General features: G+C 38.0%; 2 protein-coding genes across 4 annotated transcripts in view; both read right to left on the bottom strand.

Annotated features, from left to right (window-relative positions):
• The window catches only part of LOC120486553 (uncharacterized), a 62,907-nt gene extending 45,191 nt beyond the window's left edge, over positions 1–17,716 (bottom strand). The window contains exon 1 of one of the 2 annotated variants that reach the window (XM_089121400.1): positions 17,551–17,706. In XM_089121400.1, the coding sequence (XP_088977526.1) occupies positions 17,551–17,602 (52 nt within the window). In that variant the 5' untranslated portion in view covers positions 17,603–17,706. Of the gene's footprint in view, positions 1–17,550 lie in introns of both variants that reach the window. The other variant, XM_089121410.1, reaches the window with a different exon arrangement.
• On the bottom strand, positions 579–9,978 carry LOC120486555 (uncharacterized). 2 transcript variants are annotated; one of them, XM_089121094.1, is made up of 7 exons: positions 9,804–9,978; positions 8,160–8,498; positions 6,429–6,749; positions 4,368–4,697; positions 3,779–3,859; positions 3,602–3,633; positions 579–2,044 (listed from the first exon to the last, which is right to left on the bottom strand). In XM_089121094.1, the coding sequence occupies exons 1-7, from the start codon at positions 9,889–9,891 to the stop codon at positions 2,012–2,014; spliced, it is 1,224 nt and encodes a 407-aa protein (XP_088977220.1). In that variant the 5' UTR covers positions 9,892–9,978; the 3' UTR covers positions 579–2,011. The 2 variants fall into 2 exon arrangements, with proteins under 2 accessions (XP_088977220.1, XP_088977219.1); XM_089121093.1 differs by having other exon boundaries at positions 3,779–3,895; positions 9,804–9,977.
• Positions 17,717–19,111: the final 1,395 nt, after the last annotated feature.

Consider the following 19,111-nt stretch of genomic DNA (forward strand, 5'->3'; position numbering starts at 1 on the left):
TAGTTTGAAAATGAAACAATTGCGTGAGTTTGAGGAAGATGAAATGAACTTTTTAAAAGAAAAAAACATAATTATGAGAAGTGCACTTTTTTCCACTTCAGCCCCTGCCCCTCAAAATGTCTGTGCACGTCCCTGCAACCAGCTCATTAAAGTTTCAATGTTATAGTTTAATGATAAAAAAAAAATCCCAGTGGACATTACAGCACGGTCACATTATGGGGAAGTTCAATTGTGATATTCAGAGTCGGACTGATGAAATGGTCCCTGAATAACTTCAAAAGTTCCTTTGAAACAGGTTTATCAATTATCTGTATATTTCTAGTGCAAAATATAGCAGCAAATTACTCATCTGTCTCTGGATGAACAAAATGATTCTGCATGAACATGTATTACGATTTGTTGATGTCAGTTGTGAGTGTGTATTTTAGGAAACAGTAGTGCGTCTCAAATGATTTAAGATGCTTTCGAACTCTTCATATACACAATACAATACACAACGCATAAAAACATATTTGCCATTTTTGTAGCTTCTTTAATTCACATTCACAAGTCATTCAGTGCAGTTTTTCAGTTCCTGAGATTGAGAGCTTGATCAAGGACACAATGCTAATATTTCACTTCAATAATACTTTGTTAATCAGACATTCAAGAATCGGTGTTGGGTGTGAAATGTTTTTCAAGTATTCCTGGTAAAAACACCCCCCACCAGTTTACAGTTAAAGCAGGTTTGTTGGTTAAATGAACTTTTCAGCATCAAAACTCAACATACTGGTGTTTTCAACATTTTTCTTGTTCTAAGAAAAAAAATGTTCTAAGAATGTTGAGCAAAAATGTTCCATTAAGTTCAGTAATATTCATGTAATCGAGAATTTTTTTTTTAAACGGTGGACATTTTGTTTTTCTTTATATGACTGCTCTGTTCCATTTTATCATTCAAACATTATGAAATGTTACTTTTGAATTTTATCTCAAAAAGTAGGGACTTTTAAAGGGACAATGTGTACTTTATGTATTTTATTATTAATAATCACTATTTTTATCCATAAATATGTCTTTAATGGTGTACAAATACCTCTGCCAATTATCTGACTAATCCTCGTAAATGAAGAATTTATTATCTTTATGGATAAGTCCACGGAAGCTTCCATGTAGATCCGCCATCTTGAAAAACTATAAAAGCAGAGAGGGACATTAAGTAGTAGGCAAACGCGTTTCCACAACGCGCTTTGGTTCAGAGCCAGCGTGACGTGACTGAACGCAGCAGAAGCGGAGGAGCAGAGCACTGAGAGGCGCTTCACGGCCCCAGCAAGTTTAAAAGGCTGTATTGCAAATCCTCGTCACCAGAAAAGTCCAAAATAGATCGTGAAAGGAAACGTGACTGGAGATTACAAAAAAACAGGAGTTAATGTAATGTAATGGGGTAGCTTTTTCCATGTGGATAGAGCTATTGCAGGAGAAAGAGTCCTGCTTTATTCTCGACAATGTTACCGTCTTAATTACAAGCTTTTTCATTTTTTGGTTGTGTACTTTATTTTATAGACAGATGAACATTTACAGTTAAAAGTTGATGATGATATCAACTTTATATTGATTATCTTTAAATACATGGGACGGATAAGTCCACGGAGGCTTCCATGTTCCGCCATTTTGAAAAACTATAATAGAAGAGAGGATCAAAAAGTAGTAGGCCAACGCGTTTCCACAACGCGGTTTCGTTCAGAGCCAGCGTGACGTGACTGAAAGCAGCAGAAGCGGAGGAGCAGAGCAGTGAAAGCAAGGGAAGTTGAAGCCTCGCGGGAGCCGCCATTGTAGCAGAACTTCACCAGCTGTTAGCATCTCATTGACTCCCATTCATTTTGGCGACTTACAAACGGAGAGCAATCATTCGGTTACCGTTACTCGAATAACCCTGAGAGAACCATTTCAGAACGTTATCTTAATTTGATTTACGTTTCCTGATAGTAGGGGGTTTCACACTGTCTGTCTGTCAGTCTGACCAGTGCACGTCCCGTTAGCTCCAGTCGGTTGAAGAGACACCATCCTCCTGAAAGATAGAAACAGATTCACAGAAGGTAAAGCAAAGGTTCAGGATTGATGATTCAGTTGCACAAACACAAAACAGTGTTTTTTCTCTCTGATGTTTGCTGAATGTAAAGACCCTGTTCTTCAAGTCAAGATTAGCACTCTCTTAAAGCCAAGTTCACACTACAGGATTTGAAGCCCGATTCGCAAATCGTTGAGCTCGCCAACAGGTCAGGGTGTTATCGCGTGCAAATCCCGGGGGATTAGCGGGCGATGAACCCTTGCCAATCTGTTAGTATGAAAGAGCCAACAACGAATCAAAGACACTCGCAGATGCGTCGCAGAGCCCAGAAAAATATCTAGCATGCTAGATTTACAGAGCTGTCGCGCGACTCAACCTCAGTGATGTCATGAGCTGCAGCCAATCAGAGCAAGACATAGGTTGAGGTCACCGGGTAAATATTATATTGAATTTTTTTTGCATTTTTTTTTTTTCAGAGCAAATCATCGCGCAAACAGTGTGCAGCACTAGTTTCTGTCTGACGTCCATTTTCGCGTGTTGTTTTCTTCTCTTCTTCGCTGGGTATTGGCGCGCGTGCTGTTGCGTCATTTCCATTGGGTGACAGAGTTGTTGTTGTCAACTCGTGTAGTGCGTTACCTCCTGTTGCGGATCAATCACGTTGTGTTGTGTGGCGTGAACAGCTCAACAACCTGAACAATCCTGATTTCACTGAGAGCAAGTCATGTAGTGTGAACAGCACAGTTCAGCCCTGCGTTTTAAATTCATGTAATGTGAACTAGGCTTTAAGTGACACTTCTCCAATTTTCAACCTGCTTTGTATTTTTATAATGCCGGTAGTATATGTAAATGAACAAAGTTTACCCATTCTCCAAGTCGACACTATTTTGACTACAAGTTTACTTACACTGTAAAAAATATTGTAGATTTAACTTAAAAAAGTAAGTAACCTGGTTGCCTTAAAATGTTCTTTTTTTAAATTTACTTAAAAGTTCATTGAACTGGAAAAAGTGAGTTAATATAATGAAGGAGATTAATTTAATCATCAGAAACTCAAAATAATAAGTTATCTCAACTAAATAAATTATTATAAAGTTGATTTGACAAAAGAAAATATGTTGTGATAACAAATCTTGAAAATATTTTTTTACAGTGTAGAAGTATTTCCTACAGTATTTGACTCCGGTAAGTGTATCTATAACAGACTGGTGGGAGTGGCCTTGGACAGCAACATGCCCAGTGCATTATGGGTGTTGAAGTTTTTCTACTGATTTAGCAAAATGGAAGACAACAGCTGTTTTTCTTGTTTTCTTTAGTCACGTGGCACCCATTTCAACAAAATATTTCGCCTTTCTAATGTATAGGCGCAAAGGTTTTAATGAAAGTCCATTTCAAGAGCAGTTAATAAATCAATCAATATAGGTGTTTTTGTCTAATGATTTCTGAATGAAATCAATCATGGTTTCAGTCAGAAAACTTTGAACAGATAAACACCACTTACAGATCTCTATCTGTTTTAAATTCAGTTTTTGCAGACAGACAGAGCTCAGAGTATCTCACCTGATGATGATCATGGCACGGTGTCCAGTTTCCTGTTTAAACAACAACAAACTCTCTTACTCTTGGTCTATTAAAATAAAAAATACGTACTTTTACTTATTTTTGAAGAATATTTATGCACAAAAAATCTTTGATTTATATTTTTACAGCTTTATATCAGCTGTATGTAATACTTGCCTGTTTGTTTTGATCTGTGGTGACTGTAAATCCCAGCAGCCACAAGCAGAATACAAACACCAGCAGCAGCACATATTACTCCTACAGCAGATGAAGATAATCCTGAAACTGGAACAGCTAAACACACACACACATATTATACCATTTCATTATTACTAGAGATCAACTGACAATCAACTCTACCAATCCATCTTATTTTTCAAAGCAGAAATAATGTGTTTTCTGTGACTGTGAGAGACTTCTGATTTATTACCCGCTATAGAGAATCAACAAGAAGAATATCAAAGTGCAGTATTTAAGTCAGTACATTAAAATAATATCGCTAGAAACACCAGTTTTCAATATCAAGCGGCATAATAAGCTGTTTTATACAGCTGAAAATAACTGGATGATACCAGCAGCCAGACATATTCTTACCTAAAATAAAAGGTGCATAATTTGTCTAACATTTACACCTGTACATATGGAGTCCAAACTCACTTTATAAACCGGCCGCAGTGAAAACATTTACTGTTTGGATTTAAACATAGTATACTGTATTTTAAAATGGCTTGAGGGAAAATGCATTGAATGATTAAATTAGACTCACCAGTGACGGAAACCCTGAAGCTCCTAATGATGCTGAATCTGCTGTTGTTGATCTGTAGCTGATATTCTCCAGAGTCTTCAGTTCTGGTGTGTGTGATGATCAGAGATCCAGTCTGATGATCCAGCATCAGTCTGTCTCTGAATCTCTCGTCACACTGATCATCTGTACAGTTTTTTCTGGGTTCATCACTGATTTCAGCGATGAGAATCTCATTATAATACCACCTAACTGAATCTTTCAGATTTCTTATTACACCAGTGTATAAAATGACAGATTCTCTTTCCTTTACTGACTTTCTCTTAATTGTATCTCGTTCAGCAGCAGAAACACCTGAAACACAAACCAACAGATGATTGGAGGATCTTTTTTGGGGGGAAAAGACACACAACATGAGAGAACTGTGGACATGAAAGCGATAACGAACAGGCTCTCTTAACTTTCAATCTGAAAGCAGCATTTATTTATCTAGCCTGGTCCTACCAGACTCTCGTACATTTCATTTGTACAGAGAGCCTGGCCACTCCCCATTGACAAGCGTTAACTTCCTTGAAGGCGAGTACTCTGTTGAAGTTTATTGGATCTGCCCAGAGTCACTCTGGATCTGTCATAACCAACCGCTAACGTTTGGCATCGTTATCGTTCTCAGCCACTTCCTCTTTTCGCTGATTGGACAGGTAAACATTGGCGGAGAAAACCCACAAATATAGCGCATTTTTTACCAGTGTTGTAGTCGAGACCAGCTCACTCGAGTCCGAGAACATAGAGAGTCCGAGTCGAGACCAGAGAGGTTGGATAGCCTAAGGTTGGGTCTCAAACCAGATTTAAAGATATCTTTAAGAGTATGTAAAATATTTGGTGGTAACAATAAAATTGGCACAATACTCAAACAGTAAATCAAATATACCATGGAATCATGTACACTGTAATGGTAAAAAGGCCACATAGTGGTGTAAAGGTAATTTTATTACAATTAAAATTATTACAATCAGTAAGTGCTCTTTAACATAACATTACTGCACACGGATTCTGTGGCTCTTATATGCAAACTGAATTAGGGATGATAAGGCAGACATTTTCGATACATAGGTGAACTTGAGGCTCCACATCACGTCTGACCTGGGTCTTGCTGCATTTGCGTGCCGTGTTACAGTCTCAAGTCATGCGCAGTTGCGCACAAGAAAGTCAGCAATCATTGGACGTTTCAATCAAACAATTTAAAAAAAAAAAACAGCAATAATCATGACATATTTTGAATGGGACTCGAGTGGACTCACGAAATAAGTCCGAGTCCTAATATGTTCGAGTACGAGTCAATTCCAAGTCAAAATGCACACGGGTCCATGACAAGACCAAGACCATTAAAATATGGACTCGAGAAAATATGGAGTCTCGAGTACACAACACTGATTTTTACTCTTAATAATGTTAGTAATAATGTTATTTATTACTTAAGAATAAAATTATCCAATGAAAAGACTACAAGTAGCGATATACTACAGTAATCAACATTTGATGTGGATCAAAACCTTTCAGCTAAGTTATTGCCTACATGAATTTTGAACAATACCCATTCTTGTCTCAGGACAACTTTGATGATCTTTTTTGATCCACTTCAAATGTTGACTAATGTATATACTTTACAATCATTTTGCCTGTTCTGAATTAGATCTGAAGTCACTAAGGCAAGTTTGACAATAGGGATTTCTTCCGATTATGTCCACACATGACAGACGGTGTTAGCAGTACCTTTTTAAAATAACAAATTAAAATGCTATCGTGACATTATTATTCAAATAGATATAATGGATACATATTATATAAGCTAGTATTATTAGTATTACCTTTTAATTAAGCAAATTACAGTACATATGTACATAGTAATTTACGTATGTTTAAATCTACCAATTCCACTTTAAATATATATATACACACACTGTCTCTAAATTAATTTACAGGTAAAAAGAAAAAAAAAACCACCTCAAAATGCCATTAAAATATCCCTAAACACATTAATGATGTGCTTTAAATGTACAAGATTTGCATTTAAACATAATGACTCACCATATAAAATAACATTGAAGGTGTTGTCACTGTCGCTGCTTCCGCTGCTGATCTGTAGTTGATATTCTCCAGAGTGTGTGTTTGTGATGTTCATGATGGTCAGAGATCCAGTGTGATGATCCAGCTTCAGTCTGTCTCTGAATCTCTCAGTGCCTTTATTACACTGAACATCTGTACAGATCTTACTCTGGTCTCTATTGATTTGAGCGATGCGGGTGTTATCATAATACCATCTAATTCTGTCTTGTTGGTTTGTTTGAACACCAGTGTATAAAGTGACTGAATCTCCCTCCATCACTGACACTCTCTCTGTATCAACACCTGAAGAAGAAATCAACAGTGGAGAGTTTTGAGAAAACGTTGACTTAGCCTGAAAATTTGAACAAGCACAACTTACAGGTCCCACCCCATTGCTCTCTGCGGCACCACAGCTCCTCCCCCCACAGCTCCTCCCCCACAGCTCCTCCCACCACAGCTCCTCCCCCCACAGCTCCTCCCCCACAGCTTCTCCCACCACAGCCCCTCCCCCACAGCTCCTCCCACCACAGCCCCTCCCCCACAGCTCCTCCCCCCACAGCTCCTCCCACCACAGCCCCTCCCCCACAGCTCCTCCTCCCACAGCTCCTCGTTATAACGCTGCACCCTTTCTATAATTTATAAATAGCTAGTAAGATAACATAACGGTAACTAACGTAAGAGTAAGTAATTATTCTAGCGATATGTAGGCCTAATGTTATAAGATTTGCTAGTCCATTATTTAAGCAACATGACAAGCCAGCGAATAAGCAGGTTTCAATTGTTGCTTTGCACAGTGCGTGACATTTTATCTACATGTAACACAGCTAGAGTTTTGACACTGAGTTAATGGGCTCTGTCTAATTCTTTTGTTTTCGCTCGTTTATTGTTATCGGTCTTTTTCCTTTTAACCCTTTCAACCGAAAAATTGGCAGTTTAGGGTGTTTCTCCGCCATTATCAGCACGGCACACCGACAATCTTGAGTTTGAACGACGGTACACGCTATGCAAGAGAGGGTGTGATCAGCATGTACACACTGCTAAGCCACTCCTCCTGGCTCTGATTGGTTGTTTCTGACTGGGAGCGGTGTATTTCTACTAATGGCAATAGGACCACTGGGAGGAGCCAAAGGAGCTTTTTCACAGATTATCTGTCTCATTTTCTACGGTCAGGACAAAAGTTACCCACAAAAAATTTAAGTATAAGCCAAAAAAAAAGTAAGTAAAAAAAAAAAAAAAAAAAATAAAATTTGTGGGTAGAGAAATATGTCTGGAACAGCAGAAAAACATAATTGATTCACACATTCACTTATGAGACAAAAATATACATCTTATTGACTAATTTAATCATACAACACATCCTGATTCATATTTTGTCCCCCATCTGTGGATTTACACAACCAAGTACTATAAAACTGAAATTCATAATAAATATTTGCCATAATGAATATTTAATAGATGACCTGACTGCTGCAGATTAATTTCTGTGTTGATGGTGTTAGAAACACATAAATCTCAGGGTAGAATGTTGCACGTTATCATCATTACGGTTACGTCAAGGTGATATATGTACATGTTTTAATATTTAGACCACTGCTATTATTGACTGATATCAGGATATGAAGAGTTTCAACCAGAATAACAAAAAGTGTTTAAGGAAAAAATGTACAACCTTACCTTTAATTGTACAAGACTTGTTTATAAACTATGACTCACCATGAACAGTAACAATGAAGGTTTTTTCATTGTCGCTGCTGCTGATGATCAGTAGTTTATAAACTCCAGAGTCTGTGTTTGTGGTGTGTGTGATAGTCAGAGATCCAGTCTGATGATCCAGTTTCAGTCTGTCTCTGAATCTCTCATCAGTATCTTCATACTGATCATCCGTACAGATCTTACTCTTATTCTGATCTCCACTGTTCTTCTGAGCAATGCAAATGTCATTAAAATACCATTTTATATCCTCATGTTTTATTTCAACCCCAGTGTTTAGAGTGACTGAATCTCCCTCCATCACTGACACCGACACTCCATTTGAAACAACACAGAGAAAATCTGAAAAAGAAATTAACAGTTCATTATACGCCAAACAAAATCATTTACTTTTAGTCCACAAGTAGAAATAACAGAACCAGTTCAAAGGTTTAAATAGCCCTGACGTATCGTTACCCGGGTGATTGATGATAGATTAATTTTACAGCATCTCTTGCATTTTAAAATCAGTCTAGTAGTGACTGTATAATTTTGAGATCCAGATTTTCACAATGAGGATGACTGATGACTGAAATGTTTTTCAAAAATGTACTATTACTATTACAAAAACTGAAACCATTCATTGACGAAATGAGTGATGAGGGAAAATTATACTTTTGTCTTCTGGGAAACATGCAAATACATGTGGCTTATGAAGGGAAGTACTGAATAAAAAAGATCTTTAAAAAAAATAAAATGGACAACCTCAGATCATAATGTATTGTATTTTCTTCTTGAGCATCAAAGCCCCTCAGTGTGTATTATGGTGATTCACGTGTATAAAGAAAAAAAAAGCATTCAGTACCATAAACAAAAGCATAATCTTCAAATACTTAAGGGGGTTTACTGCTGGACTAACAGGGACTTCACTGTTAGTCACACGTGCGTCTATCGTTCTCCTGGCTAAAATGTGTTTGTTAAATTAATATATGTAGCCTAAATGTAAAAATAGATGAAAATCCATATAACATATTTCAATTTTTAAATTTTCTTTTAAATTATGTTTTCATTTACAATTTTCATTTATCATCTATCAGGTGAAAATCGCAAATGTGATCACTTTGTAGGCTACTTGCAAATTTTAACTATGGAATATTATTTTTTAAGATTAAATGTTAATAAGTCCACCTACTTTCCAACTTCTCCTAAGAAAAGTCTCTTAAATCGGATTTACAACTCACGGATGTCCAGGTGTCATTTTTTGTAACAACGTTTAGCTCACGAATATTGCTCCCGGAAGTTCGAATCTGTGATTATATTGCCAACTTCACTGATCTCGTTGAGTTAAGTAGCCTAGACATCGCATATCTTTTATTTGAGTCCGAGTTCAAACACCATTGTTAACGTATAGGAGCGTTTGAAACATGCAGGACATAGCCTACGCATAAGCATATCTTTGAGGAAAGCGCAAAAGATTTGAAAAATAATAATGTTTTCTTGCATCCAAATTTTTTTCCACAACCATGGGACTACATAACACACACCGCAAAATACAAACAATAAACGCATTTATGTGCAATATATATATATATATATATATAAATGAGAAAACTTTCACTTTCGTTTTCACCCTCGTCGGAAGAGACATAATGATCCTAAATGTCTTACCATGGTCGAGTAAACACCAAAGCAATAAGAGCCAAATAAAGAGAAGATTCTTCCTAGCCTGGAGGGCAAATTCAAAACATTGCTTCATAATTGGTGTGTTCGACTAGGCTGGATGTAACCGCGGTGAGAAAGGCGGGGAGTAGGCTACCTAGCCTGGTTCAACCAGATTCAGGAAAATGAAATTGAGCGGAAGTGCGTAGGAGGGCGCAGCCATAGTTTTGAATCCATTTGAACCGAGGCGTCGGAGCTCGTGTGGAGAAAAAAAATGGGCGTGCCAGATGAAGCCGCGATTCGAGGCTTGTGTTGTTAACGTGAAAATCACGTGACTAATTAGAAACATTTCTTATCTGTGCATCCCATACAGTAAAAGAAATGGACAGAGTGACCCCATTGATTTCAATGGAGAAGACTGAAGCCTGATTATTGCACTTCCTGCCTGATCTCTGAGGCTAAGCGACTGTGCAGGCTCAAACTGAGCACGACGACAGTCTGACAGTTGAAAATCTGAATCAGCCAATTCCTCAAAAAACGTCGTTGAAATATTTTGTCCCGTTGATGGACTCATGGGCTTCTTCCTTGACTTTGTTCCTTCATGTTCCCCCGATTATTGCCTCATAGACAGTAAAATGGCGCTTTTCCATTACCAGTACCAGCTCGACTCGACTCAGCTCGCTTTTCGTTCCGTTTTCCATTGCCGACAGTACCGTCACAAATAGTACCCGGTTGTCATAGCGACGCCTTTCGTTCCTCGTTGCCCCATCAAGCTCTCGCAGGATCCTCTCTTCGCCAAACAAACAAAGGAAAGTCTGCACCTCCTCGTTTGACCACAGCGTATTCTTCCGAGTTGCCATAAAAATAGTAGTAAGTTTAGTAACTATCTCTGGCCAAACTATTTAAAAATAGCGGGGTTATTCTGGATACTCCATCTGGCGCGTGCAATGATGACGCAGTGAATGGTGACAATTCCCTCTGACCAATCAGCCGTCGGCATTGATTTCACGTGACATTTTAGTATCGCCTTAGCTTGGCTTAGCTCGCTCAGAACCTCACCGGAGGTGGTACAAAAAAAGTACAAGAAAGCAGGAACAGATACAACTTTTACACAGTGAAAAAAACCAAACAAAGGCGAGCCGTGCCGAGTCGAGCTGGTACTGTGTTGTGGAAATGGCCAAAAGATTGCCTGCGAGCTTCTCCTCCTGTCTATAGGCTACAGTAATGTCTCTATTGTGCGACAGAGGGGTTCCCGTGGTTTCGACGCAATCTTTAAACTATTTTTATAAAAGCGGCTTCTACGGGGCCGTAACGTAAGATACAAAGTAATGGAGCATTTTATACATTGTCGTGTTTCTTTAGAAATAAATAATGGATAAATTAAGTCGTTGGACACCTCAGATGTAAAGTTATTCGCTGTCAAAGTGACGCCAAAATGAATGGAAGTCAATGGAATGCTAACAGTAGGTGAATTTCTGCTACAATAGCGGTTCCCGCGAGGCTTCAACTTCCGGCTGATGGATTACCCCCTTGGTGCATCCTCGTTTCCTTTCCTCGCTTCCTTCCCTCGCGTCTCAGCTCCACCCCCTGTAGGACGTGAGCGAAGGAAGCGAGGACAGGAAACGAGGAAGGAGGAATCGAATAAAAGCTTTTTTATATACCGTACATTGGAATACTTGATCACTCGAGCGTCACTCCACACTGTGTCATCAGCAGCGCTAAAAGGATCTGCCCTTATCTTGTTGAAGTTTGGTTATTTTATAAATTCATAATAAACAATAATAAAGATAGGCTACAATGTTGAAATATATGAGATGTGTGGTTTAAATAAACTGCAAAGGTAAATGATAAATTAAAATGATTGTGACCGATGTGAAGGGGGAGGAGAATTAATACGTGCGTCACGTTTAGTCAATAAAACAGTTCCGCACAGGATACACCTGTGTATCCTCGCTTATGACTCCTTAGGAAGTCTCCTCACTCCTCGATCATCGACTCCTCAGGGTGCAATTAATATTGAGATAATTTGAAATAATTTGATAATTGAGAAATTTCAGTAGACAAAAAACTCCCGACAATGTAAGCTGTGGAAAATTGTGAGTAATCTGAGCTTTATTCAGCTTTTTACAGCAGATGCCATTGGAAACACGGTAAGTCTATCCCTCACAGCCTCACTTTCATACCTGTCATGGCGCTGCTCTGAATAAGGTCTATAGTACCAAGGGACGAAACAAACTGAAAGTAAAACAAATTAAGACATCAACCCAAACATGGCACCTCCTCCAGTATATGTGATTGCTTTTATATTACTATAATTTCATACTACACAACAAATCTCTATGCATAGACTATACATTTATACAAGACATTTTGTTTAACTTAAGTAAATACAAACATATAATTTAAAGGGGTACCTAGTTAAAAACAATTACACCGATCAGTCAAAGTTGACTTTAAAAGGTTTTGAAGTCTTTCAGTCTGAGGCGTGATGCCGTTTTGTCCAATGATTAAAGCCCTTTAGTCTGAGGCATGACGCCTTTTCATCATATGAGTGAGGTCTGAGGATGTTCACCCTCCATTTGCCAGCATTGGCCACTTAAAGAAGCCCACTTCCAGCACTGGTTACAACTTCCCTTACTGGTAAATTACCGGAACCAATTTAGCAGTATTTTTTGAAAAGGTCCAGTTCACACATCCATGATCTCCTACCGGTAATGTACAAGTAAAGATTGAATGTGTGAAAGGGGAAATTTTGCTTTTAGTAAAACCGGCCACAGAAGTTAAGTTTGACTCGGGTGTCAAGTGTCACACCTCAGAGTTTTTTATGTAAGAGATCATGTGTGAACAGGACCTTTTCAAAAATACTGATTAATTGGTTCATTTCCAGTAAATGTAATGTGCTCTGTGTGAGCGTGGGATGAAGATTACCAGTATTGTCACGTATGAGGTCAGAAGATGTGTGCTTTGGGTCAGTCATAAAGTTATTTTGGAGATGACGACGTGGTCCGGGTAGAGGCTACTTGAATTTCTGCATCCTGACATGTCTTGCAAATACTTAAGTCTTACGTTTTTTTATATAGTTTTCCTATTTAACGTACCCCTGTTGTCAATAATTTTATCCCTTGAAACTCATCTTTGATCACCAAAATGACATATTTAAACTTGTTTTCATGCCTAAATTAGCTTGAATATAACTACACCCTTGCCTCATGTAGTATTTGCAGTTCTAAGAATATGCAAATGAGCCCTGACTCCACTCACTCACAGCTCAGAGATTTACTCGTTGACGATCACACGTTGACCTGGGGTGCGTTTTCCTGTGAAACTACGTAACTCGCTGCTACACTACCATAGTATGCTCTTGGGAAACGCACCCCTGATTGGTTACAAGGTTTGTGACATCAGAAGCGATTTCAAACTGTGTTTTTGAGACTGTCTTTGGTTCACTGCAGTTTTAAGGAGAAAATAATCAGCAATGGTGCTGACTTTCGAATTTGCACATGGTTTGTCTTAAAACGTTAAAACACAGAATTTGAATATGTGCTAGATGATCGTATTTGACCTTTGCGCCTCATCTCACAGCTGTTTCAACGGGTCGGGCGCGAGACATTTTCTTCTTTTTCATTCATCAGCGTTACGGATCTGCAGTTCGATACTCTTATACATGTCTTGTCAATGTTAAATCACTCGCCAGTTTAGTGTGTTATTGTTTCCTCACTTTACTGGGGGAGTGTGTGCGCAAGACAAATATGTGCAAATACTTGTGATTCACAACACATTCTCACCCCAAGGCGTCACCTTTGACCATGCTTCAATATTTGACGTTTTAGGCGCACTTACATGACGCGATCCTACGGCGTCATCTCACTGACGCTAAAGGAAAGCGTCTGTTAGAGGACGCGGTTAGGTTTAGGTGTGGGGTGGGGGTAGGGTATGGGCTTGGGTGTGAGAATGGGCTGTGATTCATCATGATATATTAAATACATTGTTGTATTTCACAGAATCTGTTGGTATCTGGCATACTTGAACATCCACATCACAACTTTTATGTACCCTATTATATGGACGGTTGGACGTGGATTTTTATTGATGTTAACAGGAAACCAGCCCTGGCCGACAGATCACCAAAGATACAAAATCTAATTTCCACAAAAACTTTATTTATTTTTGTAGTGGAAATAAAAATGATAAGTTAAAGAATAATGGCTTCAGGGTGCCACAAGGCCAAAATAACAAACAAAATAAACGTATAAACAAAAATACTTAAATTACCTAAACAGGGAGTAAACCAAAAATACAAAATAACTTCCCTAACTCCCTATAAATAAACAAATCGCAAACGAAGTCAAATTAAATGGCAGTACACCCCTACGTTCCTAAATCATAAACAAAGTCGAAGTAACTCATCACCAACAAGCAATCATAATAAAGTCGAAGGGTTTGGGATCTGTCGAATACCGTTTTATCTGTTTTCTACATTTTGTGCGGAAATAAAACAAAAATATCGACTTGGACTATTCCTTTTTTTCCTTCTGGGGCTGAGACGAGAGTTCAAGAAATTTCCACGATGCATGCGCGAGAATTGCGTTGTTATTATACTCTACTTCTTGCGCAATTCTCGCGCATGCGTCGTGGAAATCTCTTGAACTCTCGTCTCAGGCCCAGAAGGAAGAAAAACAATAGTCGAATAAAGTCGTTATTTTTGGTTGTTTTTCCGCACAAAAAGTATTCTCGTCGCTTGATAAACTTATAGTTGAGCCACTGTAGTCACATGGAATATTTAAACATTTTCTTCATTGACTTGCTGGGCCGTCAAGTTTCAATCCCTTAGGAGCCTATGTAGCAGTGATCCAGCTCTCAGATTTAATCAAATATCTTCATTTGTGTTACGAAGATGAACGAAGGTCTTACGGGGTTGGTACAGCATGGGGGTGAGTAATTAATGACTTCATTTTATTTTTTTGGGTGAACTAACCCTTTAAACATTTATTTAAAACATTAATCACTGATGAGAATATTCCTTCAGAATACATTAGGCTATGTTCATACCTTAACAATCATCCCGGAATAAAATACTGTTATTTTACATTTGATTATTCAATATCTGTATGTGGATAACGTGAGGTATACATTAAAACTGCATTTAATCTGTTGCATCTTTGTTCTATTTTTTTGGGGAGCCACTGCTAGAACTATTTGTTCTTTTTTCTCTTTTGTTAAGTTTATTTGTTCTTTTTTATAACATTTGAACTTTGTAGTAAAGTCTTTAGTTAGTTTTGGTGTTGTACTGAAAATGTCACTCGTAGGCCTATTTAAAATTGTGTAGCTTATTTAATTGAATAAAATGTTAGATGAGTAAACACAACAAAAGCATTGAACTAATGTGATCACTGTTATAAGTTGTCTTCTGTGTAGCTGTAATGAGTGTGTGGAGGGGCTGAGGGGAGGGGGGGGGGGGGGCAACACTGATCTTGCATTCCCCTCAGCAGATGTGCTTCGATCCACCAATCAGGGTCCTCCAGCTGCAATCCCTGCACATACGCAGAACATCAAAAACCCACACAACAAATATCGAGAATCAAAACACAACGCAAACAAATAAAACAACACACTTGTTCATTTTCAGTGAAGCAAAAGCAAAGATTAAAAAGCATTTGGTTAACAGAAAATACTATTTTTCAACATCCTGAATTATTGTGATATTCTTTGTACTCTATTAATCTGACCACCTAAAACATGTTTTTGGTCAAAATGATGAGGATGAAAGAGGAAGGGAGGAGAGGGCTGGATGACAGGATTTTATTTAAGAAATTAATGTATAAATCCAAATTTTCATAAAAAATGTGACGTAGTTAATCTAGTTTATTTCTTCTTTTTTTCTTTGGTTTCATAATTTTTTCCACTTCCACTGAGAGTTTGACAGAAATATATATTTTTATTATTATCAAGGCGGAAGCCCAAAACATGCAACAACAGACATGGATCTTGCGCAGATTCTTTAAATTTGGCATATTTATAGCTGTCAAATAAAATCAACAAAAATGTCACTGATAACAAGTGTGTGTACACACAGTATCCTGCAGCCTATGATAAGGTCTGTGTTGAGTGACACACACATTTGTGTAGTGAAGTTCAAAAGAGAAACAGTTTTGCCTGATGAAAATGTGTGCCTTGAAATCATACAGTCGTGAGTTAAACATCTTCAAGAGTAAGTGGTCGATTATGTTCAGTTTATGGAGATGTTAAAACTATCGCAACTGATTCCCTGTTCTGGTGTTTTGCCAGAAAGTGCAGGAAACTATCGTGAAGTGCTTATTATTGGCAGAAACTATCGTGAAACGCTTATTATAAACACTTAGTTAAAGAAATTACTTTCCTCAGGGAAATTTTCCCCTATTGGATAGACTCAATAAAGAGTTTTCATGCAACTGGTTCCTGATACACACTAACAAATGTCAATCTGTAGTAAAGTCAGTGTTTCACAGACAGAGACTCAGAGCTCACAGTATCTCACCTGAGGATGATCATCATCTCGCCGTCTCCTGTTTCCTGTTTAAACAACACACTCTTTGGTCAATTAGAATAAAAATACTTTTGTTTTAAACATTTTTAAAGAGTATTTTGCACATTAAATATCTTATTTATATTTTCTACAATCTGCTGTATGTAATACTTGCCTGTTCATTTTGATCAGCAGCAGCAACACCACAAGTAAAACTTAACAGCCAAAACAACCACAGCAGCCACAGCAGCCACAGTCAGAAGAATAGCAGCAACAATTTGTAGTATATCATCTGATAATCCTGATTGTGCAACAGCTGAAGACACACACACATTATTACTTGAGATCGACTGATAATCAACTGTCTGTAATCAATACTGTTGACATAGCCTATTTACACCATTATGCTTTCAGCATAAAGTTGTATGATATTGATTAATTCTTTAAATGGTGTGTTTTTGAGCAACAGCAGCAAAATCAGCGGCATTCACAAGAAAACTGACTAATATTGAGCATTTTTCTTTATAAAAAAAATAATTAAAAAAAATTCAAAATTGTAAAATTCGTAATGTTACAAAACTCAATGTGAAAGTTGTCAGACTTTGTTGGCTTTACATCATGATAATCCAAAAAAGGAAACATTTACTGGGAGGATTTAAGTTGCACTATTTCAAGGCTGTATTATAAAAATAATCGAGTGAAAATGCACTGAATGATTAAAGGAAACTCACCAGTGACAGAAACACTTATGCTCTTAGTGATGCCGAATCTGCTGTCTCCAGCGGGAAGAGTAGCCTACTGTTTGATCTGATTTTATGTTGTTCAAGTGTTTGAGTTTATTGTGTGAGCGCGCAGTCGCGCCGTGGGGGGATAATATTCTAAAATAAAGTGCACGAGCCCCAGCATTCGCCGACCCCGAGTCTCCTTCCATCACCCACACACGAACCCTGAGTTATATCACAATTAATAATAGTTCTCTTTATTAAAAAAAGTTCTCTCCCTCGTGTTTGTCCCGCAAAATCAGGTCTTCTGACCTGCAACAGAACAATGGTGATCACCCTAACCACAAAAGCCAATACTTTCGCTTTTATCGTCGGCTGAAGGAGAGATGTAACCTACAAACATGTCTAACAGCGGTCAAATAACAACACACTGCAAAACACAAAAGTGAAAGCATTTCTGTCTAACTGCCTTTACACCGATTAGAGTTCACAAAACAACATCGGCAAGAAGAGAAATGTCTAAAAGTCTTACCATGATCGAGTAAACACCAGAGGAATACGGCCAAACAAATCAGAAGCTTCATTTTCAACAAGTTCCCGAATATAGCAATGCAGATTCAGATGCACAACTAATAGGCTACTAATAATAGAGGTCGCTAAGACATATGTGACCAACTGGGCGCAACGTCATCAGAACTCAAGGAGGGTTTACGTGAGCTATCATTAGCATTGTCAGAAGGACCATACCACCTAAAGTTAAATCCTAATGCAAAGACGAGATATGAGGAGAAAATAAAGGGAATCAAAGGACTGGATCCTTATGAGCATAGTGACTTGTCAAGAGACGTCAACCTTTCAGCACCTTGCCAAACTTTAAAAAACATGACATTAAATGCTAGTGCATGGTTGCCACCTTCAGTGAGGCAAAATAAGGGACACCCATAGACGAGATAAATAAATAACTAAATTAAATAAATAAAAATGTGTCAAGGGCATGGAAATGATTATTTCAACATGACAATTTGACAGCTCAACAATAAACCACAAGAAAACATGAGATCAAGTATGTGAGCTTGCAACAGAAAACATTTTATATTATTATTTTATTACTTATATTTAAAAAACTCTTCTTTATATGTTAGGGATAACTGAATGGATGGTATACTTTTATTGTTTTTATTTACTACTTAAATTGATTTTAATGGTAGAATGGGTAGGACGAGTCTTCACATCACAGAATGCGGGTGGCATGATTTGCATGGGGTGATGCGTTCGGAAAGACGGGACGCGCTGTTTATTTCACAAAAACGGGAACGATTCCGTTAAGGGACGGTTGGCAAACCAGTACATACACACACAAAGTTTCAGAGAAAGAGAGAGAGAGAGAGCCCAACAAGTCTATTTGATGTGTGTTTACATCTGGAAGATGTATTTTTAAGAGTGTTTGCTCATCTGCAATATAGGACGTTTCTTGTCAGATGTCAAATAGACGTTTAGAAGTGTTGTCAAACAACTCTTGCTCTCTCTCCCTCGTGCATAGTGATCAAATCAATTGACATGATAGTAAAAGGTTGGAAGACCACAGTTTCACGTGGAGCATTTGCAGATTTTTAGAGATTAGAGACTCCACGAAATCATCTCAGCAATAAATTATAAAGGCCGGTCTGTTAGACATCTGTCTCAAATACAAGCCGGTGCAGTTCGACGATTTGGGAATATCCACCTTATTCTGTTCTAAACAATGCATGCTGCCATGACGATGACTCCAGTTGCCAACTTCCGGTTCGAATCTGGTCTATGCGTTTTTGCTATGCGTTTCAGATTGTGTCACCCCCACATCGCTAAACTAAATCGAAAAAAACCCCAACCATTCATCAAATATGATCTGATCACGTTATTTTTTATTAAATCACAGATAAAAACAAAATTAACTTTTTTTCCTGCATTAATTTCCAATGGATAGCTGATGAATGACAGCATGATCTCCCCTGCAATACAGTTTCTATCACCCCCGATTGCTGCAGGATAACCCAAGCGATAAACTTAGGCTGGTTAGCACTTATTTGTTACATATTTGTTATAGCACATATTTG

This window comes from Pimephales promelas, chromosome 2, assembly GCF_988280905.1.
Source record: "Pimephales promelas chromosome 2, fPimPro1.hap1.1, whole genome shotgun sequence".
NCBI classification, from domain to species: Eukaryota; Metazoa; Chordata; class Actinopteri; order Cypriniformes; family Leuciscidae; genus Pimephales; species Pimephales promelas.

Bases quoted from the DNA above. Each gene is read 5' to 3' on its own strand.
- LOC120486555 (XM_089121093.1), bottom strand. From the start codon at position 9,891: ATGAAGCAATGTTTTGAATTTGCCCTCCAGGCTAGGAAGAATCTTCTC. The intron at 8,499-9,803 runs GTAAGACATTTA...TTTCTTTTTCAG, and splicing joins TTGGTGTTTACTCGACCATG to ATTTTCTCTGTGTTGTTTCA. The intron at 3,634-3,778 runs GCAAGTATTACA...TTGTTTAAACAG, and splicing joins CCACAGATCAAAACAAACAG to GAAACTGGACACCGTGCCAT.